General features: G+C 39.3%; 1 protein-coding gene across 4 annotated transcripts in view; it reads left to right on the forward strand.

Annotated features, from left to right (window-relative positions):
- The window catches only part of LOC103748420 (spastin), a gene marked incomplete at its 3' end in the record, with an annotated part of 54,203 nt that overhangs the window by 18,016 nt on the left and 26,409 nt on the right, over positions 1 to 9,778 (forward strand). For 2 of the 4 annotated variants that reach the window (XM_029555041.1, XM_029555040.1), the window contains 2 exon segments: positions 6,243 to 6,329; positions 9,332 to 9,415. In XM_029555041.1, the coding sequence (XP_029410901.1) occupies positions 6,243 to 6,329; positions 9,332 to 9,415 (171 nt within the window). 4 annotated transcript variants of the gene reach the window in all.

The following is a 9,778-nucleotide window of genomic DNA, read 5'->3' on the forward strand; positions in this document are numbered from 1 at the left end:
AATTTTTTTTTTTTTTGTTTTTTTTTTTTTTTTTTTGTCTTTTTGAAGCAGGGTCTCCCTGTAGCCCCAGCTGTCCCGGAACTCAGTATGTAGACCAGGCTGGCCTTGAACTCACAGAGATCCACCTGCCTCTGTCTCCCAAGTGCTGGGACTACAGGTGTGCGCCACCACTCCCGGCTGGATTTTATTTCTTAATCCATTCACTTTGCCTGTGTCTTTTGACTGGGGAGTTCAGTTCATTGATATTTAAGGTTATCGAAAGATGTGTATTGGTTGCCATCATTTTGATTGCTGTTTGTGTTCTCTGTCTAATTTTGTGTTTACTCGATTATACCTTTATTTTCTTTTGCTGCTCCTGGGGTATAGTTGTTTCTCTCTCCGCTCTCCACATTGCTTCAAGTATTCTTTGAAGGGCTGGTTTTGTCGACATGTATTCTTTCAGGCTATTCGTGTCATGGAAGATTTTTCTTTTCCCCTCAACTATAATAGACGTTTTTGCTGCGTAAAGTATTCTGGGCTGGCATCTGTTGTCATATAGAATGGAAATATTTTGGTCCAGGCTCTTCTGGCTTTCATAGTTTGCATTGGTAAGTCAGCTGTAATTCTGATGGTCTTTCCTTTGTATGTGACTTGTTTTTCTTTTGCTGGTTTCAGGATCCTTTTTGTTCTGTACATTTAGTGTTTTCACTATGGTGTGTCATGGGGAGTTTCTTTTCTGATCTATTTGATGTTCTATATGCTTCCTGTATTTGGGGATGTCTTTTCCTTAATTTCGGGAAATTCTCTTCTACAATCCTGTTTTAAGACCTGGTCAATACCATTAACCTGAAATTCTTCTCCTTCCTCTATGCCTCTGATATGCAGATTTGGTCTTTTCATGGTGTTCCACATCTCTTGCATATTCCATCCCTGTGTTTTTTAAATTTTTCCATAATCTTTGCTTGAGTGGTTCAGTTCTTCCACTTTATCCTTCAGTGTTGATATTCTGTTTTCCATTTCATTTATTGAAGTGGTGAGGCTTTCCCCTGTTATTTCAATTTGGCTTATTGATTTTTGAATTTCCTCCATTTCTGCCTGTTTTCTTCAATGTTTCTATCTCTTTTGTGAATTCATTCAGAAGTTTATCCCTATCTTCTTTTAGCTCTTTGATTTGTTTGTTCATTTGTTCTTTAAATTCATTGAATTCCTTGATCATGTTTATGATTGTTCTCTTAAATTCAGTGTCCTGGGTTATCTCTAGGGGGTTCTCCTTATAGAATTCTTCTACAGGATTGATAGAGTTTGGTGGGGACATAGTGTACTGGCTTTCCATTTTATTATTCTTTTGTTGTGATTTTGGAATGTGAATTTCTTTTGTTTATGATTCTGATATGAGAATTAAGTTGAAGTATGCTTCTGTTTGTATTATTGGGGTGACTAGATCTTTTCTTTATTGGTTAAGTGAAGCTGGTTGGTTCAGGTTTCAGGTTCTCTCATGTTTTATTTTGGAGGGAACTGATGGCTTCAGATCAGCTATTCAGGAGTACCCACAGTAGCCCAATTCAGGTTCCAGTCAGGTATGCTGAGGCTTCCTTCACCCTCTGGAGGCAGGATCCAGGTGCTCTCAGGCTGTCCCCTGTGTTCTCAGCCCCTGTGGCACAGTGAGGGTAGAGGGAGGCCAGAACAGTCTGGCTGTCTGCTGAAATCAGATGCGCTACACCAATGGAGTTTGAAACCCACCTTCTTGGACTGTTGGCTAGGATTTCAGCCTTTGTGTACCAAAGCCAGATCTTCCCTGAGGCCTTGAGAAGGGCCTCAGGAAATCCTTGGTAGGGGAATGGGTATGGCGCAATTAGAGAGGCAGGATCCGGGGGCTCTTAGGCAGTCAGTCCCCTTCGTTCTCAGGCCCTCTATTAGAGGGAGGGAGGCCAGAACTCTAGAGGTCTGCTGAGATGAGAGCAGTTATACTGATGGAGGTTGGGAACCCACCCTCTCAGGCTGTCTGAGATTTTCCCTTTCAGATCTCTACTGTGCATACAAGACCATGAACAGATGTTATCAGTCTAATTCCACCTGTTGTTTGTAATGTAAACTGGGATTAATTCCTTACTTTCTATCTTGCTGCTTCCGTCAGTGATATTTTCATAACACACACAGGCGCACACATAGGCGCGCGCGCACACACACACACACACACACACACACACACACACACTATTCTTGGTCAGAGGCAGGGAAGAGAATGAAAGATTAAAGCTATATGTTTAGTTTACAAGAGAAACCCAAGGCCTAATGAGATTATTTACATTGTAAACAAGCTGAGATAGTGTTAAATGATCTCAAGATGTAAGATTAGCTTTGATTATAAAGTTAGGATTCTCATTTGTTTTTTTTTTTATTTTATGGGTATGTTTTGCCTGCATGTATGTAAGTGCACCATGCACATGTACAGTGCCAGAGGATGCCAGAAATTGGACTTGGATCCCCTGAAACTGAAGTTACAGGTGATTACTAGCCTCTGTGTGGGTGCTGGGAACTGAATCTGAGTCCTCTGGAAGGATAGCAAATGTTCTTAACCACTGTGTGGACAGTTGTCAGCCAGTGGGAACTGAACCTAGGTTATGTGCAAGAGCACCCAGTACTTTTAGCCACTGAGTTATCTCATTTGTTACAGAAGGCATTCCTAGAAAAGCCATTCCTACACCAGACATTAACCTCTGACTTCCACGTGCTTATGCAAGGGTCAGCACTAGTGCTTATGTGAGCGTGCACACATGTGCACACGTGCTTGTACACACACACATGAAAGACTACAGATAGTGGTAGAAGTAATAGAAAAACATGTACTAGAAAGACATGTATTGAAATGATGATAATGGCTTTTTGGACAGGAAGGAGAATGTGAAAGGGAAGAAGCAAGATGAAGGCCTGCTAAACTTACTAGGATATATTCACTTTGGTTATTAAAAATTTAAGCAAATATGACATCACTATCAGTATTCTCACTCAGAATATAAATGACATTACATTACTTTTTTTTTCCTTTTTCAAATAACCCAGAGAGCTCTAGAGTTGGCTCAGTGGTTAAGAGCACATCCTGCTCTTCCAGAGGACCTGAGTTCAATTCTTAGCCACCTTCCTTTCCTTCTGACTCACTCATATACACATATTGAAAAGCAAAAGTAATCGTGGGGCTGGAGAGATCGCTAAGCAGTTAAAAACACTCGTTGTTCTTGCAGAAGACCCAGGTTCGAATCCCAGCACCCACATGGCAGCTAACAACTGTCCATAACTCCAGTCCCAGGGGATCGACAGCGTCTTCTGACCTCCAAGGGCATTGCACGACACGGGTGCACTTACCTACGTGCAGGCAATACACACATACACATAAAAATAAAAGTAAAATAAAATAAAGTTTAAAAAATTTAAAAATAATCATTAAAAAATTTTTTAAAAAATAGGCAGGCATGGTGGCACACGCCTTTAATTCCAGCACTTGGGAGGCAGAGAGATGCAGGTGGATCTTTGTGAGTTCAAAGCCAGCCTGGCCTACATAGTGAGATCCAGGACAGCTGGGACTACAGAGAGACCCTGTCTCAAAAAGACAAGGGAAAAAAGAAAAAAAAAAGCCAGGCATGGTGGTGCACTTTAGTCTCAGCACTTGGAATGCAGAGACAGGTGGGTCTCTGAGATCAAAGCTAGCCTGGTCTACATAGCAAGTTCTAGGGCAGCTGGGGCTACAGAGAAACTCTGTCTCACCAACAAAACAAAACAAAAAAATAAAAATAAAATACAAGCACATAAATAAGAAATGCTAATCAGTATTTTAAAATTAAAAACAGAATGATAAAGGCAAGAGTGATGGTACATTTCTATAATCTTAGCTTGCAATTTTAGTATTCAGAAGGATCAGTAGTTCAAGGTCACCCTTAGCTACATTCTAGTTTGAGGCCAGCCTGGTCTACATGAGACCCCCATCTCAAATAAAGAAAATGGAGTTAAACACTCAAAGTTTCATTTGGTTTACAGTAAACTGTTTGTTTGAGGAAGGGTCTCATCGTCTAGCCTGGCCTCAAACTTGGTACGTCACTGAGGATACCCTTGAGTTTCTGATATTCTTGCCTCCACATCTCTATAGTGCTAGAACTATTGGCATGTACCACCGTGTCCACATTGGTGTTTGACAAACTTTTGTTGTTGTTTCTGTTTTTTTGAGACAGGGACTCACCAGGCTAACCACAAACTCATAAGGCCTGCCTCTGCCTTCTGAGTTGCTGGGATTAAAAACGTACCACCATACCCAGTCTACAACAAACTCTTGATAATTTCTTTATGTGCCATTATCAAGTACGTTTTCAATACCCACTCTCTGTTGGGCTTAATTAAAACCATCATACTGTGAGAAGAAATTACTTACATAAGGGCTGGATCCTATCCTAGTTAGTGACTTATTTTGGGGATTAAAAAAGAGAAGGAATTGAGAATGTACATTTGTAGAGACAATATTTCTTCTTAGTTGTATGTGGTAACTATAGACTTCACTTTCATTTTGTTATCAACACAGTCATAATATTTTAAAATTTGATTTAGAAATTTCCAATAAATTTCCATTAAAAGATGGCACAGAAATTTTATTTGATTGAATATGGTCATGAGATGGGAAAAATAAAAAAGGAAATTCTGATCAGTGAGTTCCACTTTTACTGTGCTGTGTAGACATTCAATATATTTACAATATAGACATTCATGAAGCTTTTCAGAATTGAAGGTCTAAGAAATTTTTAAAAACTAGATTTGCATATAATTATAACTATAGAAATAAGCTTTAGAAATAAGCTTTAAATCAAGAATTAATGTTTTAAAGCAGTTACTTATTTCAGGGAAATGTGTAAAGTCACACTTGTAATCTTATCTAGTAGTTCTCCTGATAGAGTCCTTTATTATATAAAATGACTCTAGAGAGGAAGCACTCAGCAGTGAACATATTATACATCACATTGGATATAATTAGATTGAATATTGCTTTTTTCTCACCATTATTAAACAACCTTTGTATTTTCCAACAGTATATGTGTTTAAAAAAGAAACATGTAAGGCCCGGTGTGATAGCACATGCCTTTGATCCCAGCACTTGGGAGGCAGAGGCAGGAAGATCTCTGTGAGTTCAAGGCCAGCCTGGATTACATAGTGAGTTCCAGGTCAGCTGGGGCTACAGGGAGACCATCTGAAAAAGACCAAAAAAAATCTACCACTGAGCTAAATCCCCAACCAACCCCGAATTTTTTTCTTTTTTAAAGAACCGTACCTAGCAACCGTACCCGGGCATGGAGGGAGGGAAGGAAGGAAGGAAGGAAGGAAGATTAATCAGTTTTGGTGGCTTATGCCTATAGTTCCAACAGTTGGGAGGCTGAAGCAAGAAGATCAGGAGTTAAGCCTGGACTGCATAGTGAATTTGAGGCTGACGGGCTACATACAGTCATTCTCAGAAAAATAAAAATAACTTTTAAAGCATGTAATTAAATTTTCCCTAAATAAAATTTCTTGACCTAGTACACCATTTCAGTGAGTATAGATATCAATGTATAAATAGTGAGAAAAAAAAAAATTGGGGCTGGAGAGATGGCCCAGCAGTTAAGAACACTGGTTGTTCTTGCAGAAGACCTAGGTTCGAATCTCAGCACCCACATGGCACCTAACAACTGTCGGTAACTCCAGTTCCAGGGGATCTGACAGCCTCTTCTGACCTCTGTGGACATTGCACAACACGGGTGCACTTACCTACATGTAGGCAATACACGAATACACATAAAATTAAAAATAAATATTTTTTTTTAAAGTGAGCAAAAATGGTCTCAAAACCCAAAAATTTTGGGCCAGTAGTAATGGCTCAGTGGATAAAGGTGCTTGCTTCCAATCCCGATGACCTGAGTTCAATCTCTAGGACCCACAATGTGGAAGGACAGAGCCAAGTCCTTCCAGGTCCTCTGATGTCCACATGAACCCATGGTCTGTGCACACCCATTTACACCGCCCCCCAAATAAATAAATGTCATTTAAAAAAAACTAAAATTTTTAGAAACATTGAGCCTGTATTCCTCCTATTGAAGAGATGTACATATCAGGATACCAATTCATGTAATGTATCTCAGACTTATTTGATCACAATCTCTTCATGTGCCATCTATCAGTGTCATACTTTGGGCAGTGGATGTTACATTCTTTATACTCATGATGTAAACAAATAATGACTTCTTTTTTTAAAGCAGGACAGAAGGAACAAGCTGTGGAATGGTACAAGAAAGGCATTGAAGAACTAGAAAAAGGAATTGCTGTTATAGTTACAGGACAAGGTGGGTTATATTCATATTTGTTTATTATGTGTCCCTAATTCTACAGTCATTATCTCCCTTCCCACAAACCCCTTATCCATGGCGAACACATTCCATGGTCCCCAGTGAACTAAAACTGCAGGTATTAGGAAATACCAACAAGCCCTAGATACTAAACTGACTGATGGGCAGGCCGCATATGTAGTGTGGATTTGTTGGGACAAAGGGATTATACATGACATGGGTGTGATAAACCAGGCAAGGTGAGATTTTTATTATGCTACAACACCACAGATTTCAGTACTTGTGATTTGTTTATTTTTGGAATTTCCCATTTTAATATTTTGAATTTCAGATGATCACAGCCAACTGAAAGTGCCAAAAGCAGATTCACTGAATTTACATGATTGCTGTCTTTTCAGCTTTATTTACTTAATAAAAAATACTAGTATATGTGCATTTATTGCATATATGTTATTGTGTATTCTAAAAATGAAATTCAGTGAATGCTCAAACTTGATTACCTATTGCAGGCCAACAACAGCTTTTCATTTTGGGTTCTCCTTGAAGCCATCCAAAGATCAGATAATGATCAGTTGGTGATCAGTCACCAAATAATTTGTAATCAGGCACATGTGTTATCCCTGTTTTGAAATCTGGTTTTGATTGTGTGCTTGTAATACTTTGTTGTTGTTACGGTGCTAAGTAGCCTTGCATCAGTCTTGCATGCTTGGCAAGTGTCTTGTCTTTGAGTTAGACCCCAGTCTGGTAATGCTTCTTGACTATGTGTTGCCATATTAACTAGAAATGTCTCATTTTGATTTATATTTGGCTCTTGCAAACCAAAGCAGCTATTTCTTGTGTTCATTTTCCTATCACCTCAAATTGAAATTATTGTCTAAGCCAGGTATGATGGCCCTGGTTTGTTATTCTAGGACTTGAGAGGATGAGGCAGTAAGATTGCAGCTACACATCCAGCCATAGCTACATAGTGAGACCTTGTCTCAACAAAAAAGAAAAAAAAGAAAATTGGGGTCTAATATCTTTATCAGTCAACATTTATTGCATACTTGCTGTCTCCCAGCTATCATCGTATGTGCTTCATGTGGAGTGTTTAGCTCTCACCCCAACTCCATGCTTTGCATACCTGTTACCATCTTAATTTTTTAGAAGAAGTAGTACATGAAGTGCAGAGTTACCTAATGTTTCATGGTTAGCAAGTGATAGAGTCAGGATCGGAGCCCAAGCATTCAGATATCAGAGGCTGAATTCTTACTGTTGTGATTATTGTGTAGTATGTGAGTATGAGTGTCAGATGAAACATAGTTGTGCTTCCCTTAGCAGTAGGAAGACATTCTGGTAAATGCATCATTGGGTGATTTCCTGTGAACAGCACAGCATCGTGGAACACAAACCTGATTAGACAGATCAATCACTCTGTATGACCTTCTTTTGTTTTTGTTTTTTTGGAGACAGGCTACCCTGGAACTCACTGTGTAGACCCAACTGGCCTTGAACTCCAAGAGATCTACCTACCTCTGCCTCCCCAAGTGCTGAGGTTAAAAGTGTACGCCACCATACCTGGAACTCTGTGTAGACCAGACTGGCCTCAATCTCACAGAGACCTACCTGCCTTTGCCTCTTGAGTGCTGGAATCAAAGGCGTGTGCTGCCATGCCTAGTCTCCTTATGACTTTTTAATGCAATCAAGAGATAGAGCAAAAATGAAATGTGTGAGGTAGGTACTTAAGGTACTTAAGCCAGGGGCATGGTCCTTTGTTATAAATGAGTATTATTTATTGTGTATAATTACATGAGTTGTACTTCCATTTATGACATTGCAGTAGGATTAGCTACTCTAGCATCTTTGGGACTGCTTTTGTATGTTTGGTTCATTGTTGACCAAAATGTTATATAGCACATGGGTGTACTTGAGTTTATCATAACTGAAATATGTTTATATGTAAAATAGTGTTTATGGTAAAAACCAATCCATTCAGTAGGTGTTTTCTATGTAGCTGACTGACTTTCGTACTTAACATCAGCTAATTTTCTTTTTTTTTTTAATTTATTTTTATTTTATGTGTATGAATGTTTTGCCTGTATGTATGTAGATGTACCGTGTGGAGGCCAGGGGAAGGAATTATATCCCCTGGAACTGAAGTTACAGGTGGTTACTAGCTTCCATGTAGGTGCTGGGAACTGAACATGGGTCCTCTGGAAGAACAGCAAGTGCTCTTAACCACCAAGCCATCTCCCCAGCTCCTCCCTCCCTTCGTTTTAAATTTATATATGTTTGTGCACACAAGTCAGGGAACAACTTTATGAAGATGATTCTTTCCTTTCACCTTTATTTGGATTCTAGGGATCTAACTCAGGTTGTCAGGCTTGCACAGCAAGTGCTTTTACCTGATGAGCCTTCTGGCTAATCCCAGTTGAAAGATTTTGAAGTATGAGGAAAAATGTCATAGGCTCCATGAAATACACAAAATCTATGATGCTACAGTAGCCTTAAGCTGCCCTGAGGAACAATAGAAGATATTTGAAATAATGCACATGCAGACACAGATACACATAACTAAGACAGATTCACATTGTATAGCCTTGACTTGCTTGAATTCATGATCCTCCTGCTTCAACCTCCGTAGTCCTGGGATTTCAGGCATCCACCACTGTGCCTAGCAAAAATACTCCCTTTTTTCCTTCTTCACTTTTTTTTCTCTCATCTTCCTTCCCTCCTTCCCTCCTTTCTTTCTTCTGACATTCCTTTCTTCCATTTTTTTGTGACAGGGTCTCACTTTGTATCCTAGGCTGACCTGAAACTTGCTATGTAGCCCAGGCTGACTTTGAACTTGCCTTAGCCTTCTAAATCCTGGGGTTACAGGTGTGAGCCACCATCCCTGTCTTTAATAACTATAAAAAGTTTGATTCTCCTTGATGGTAATTAGAGTAATACTTTATCTTGAAATGATATTAGTAGGGAAATGTAGATATTTTAATTAATTCTGCCTTTCTTTCTTTTAGGGGAACAGTATGAAAGAGCTAGACGCCTTCAAGCTAAAATGATGACCAATTTGGTTATGGCCAAGGATCGTTTACAACTTCTAGGTATTAATTAATGTAGTCTCTAATTAGTTATTAGATGTTCTTGAAATATTTGATGACCCTTTCATTGTAAAGGACTGGAGATATATCTGAGTGGTGGAGCACTTGCCTAGCATGTGCTAGGCCCTGTGCTTAATCTCCAGTGCCAGGAAAAAAAATCAACCTTTTTGTAGGTAGAGCATCAATACTTCAAAATGTAGTCTGGCCTTTTTTGTGGGCAATGAACAAGATCTCCTTATGTATACCAGGTTGTCCTTGAACTCAGTGTTTCCATGCTGTCTCCCTTGCCTGCCTTCTGAGTGTTGAGGTTGCAGGTGTGTACCACCACAGTTAGGCCTTTTTTTTTTTTTTTTTTTAACTAAAGAT

This window comes from Nannospalax galili, unplaced genomic scaffold, assembly GCF_000622305.1.
Source record: "Nannospalax galili isolate Female #2095 unplaced genomic scaffold, S.galili_v1.0 scaffold1331, whole genome shotgun sequence".
NCBI lineage: Eukaryota > Metazoa > Chordata > Mammalia > Rodentia > Spalacidae > Nannospalax > Nannospalax galili.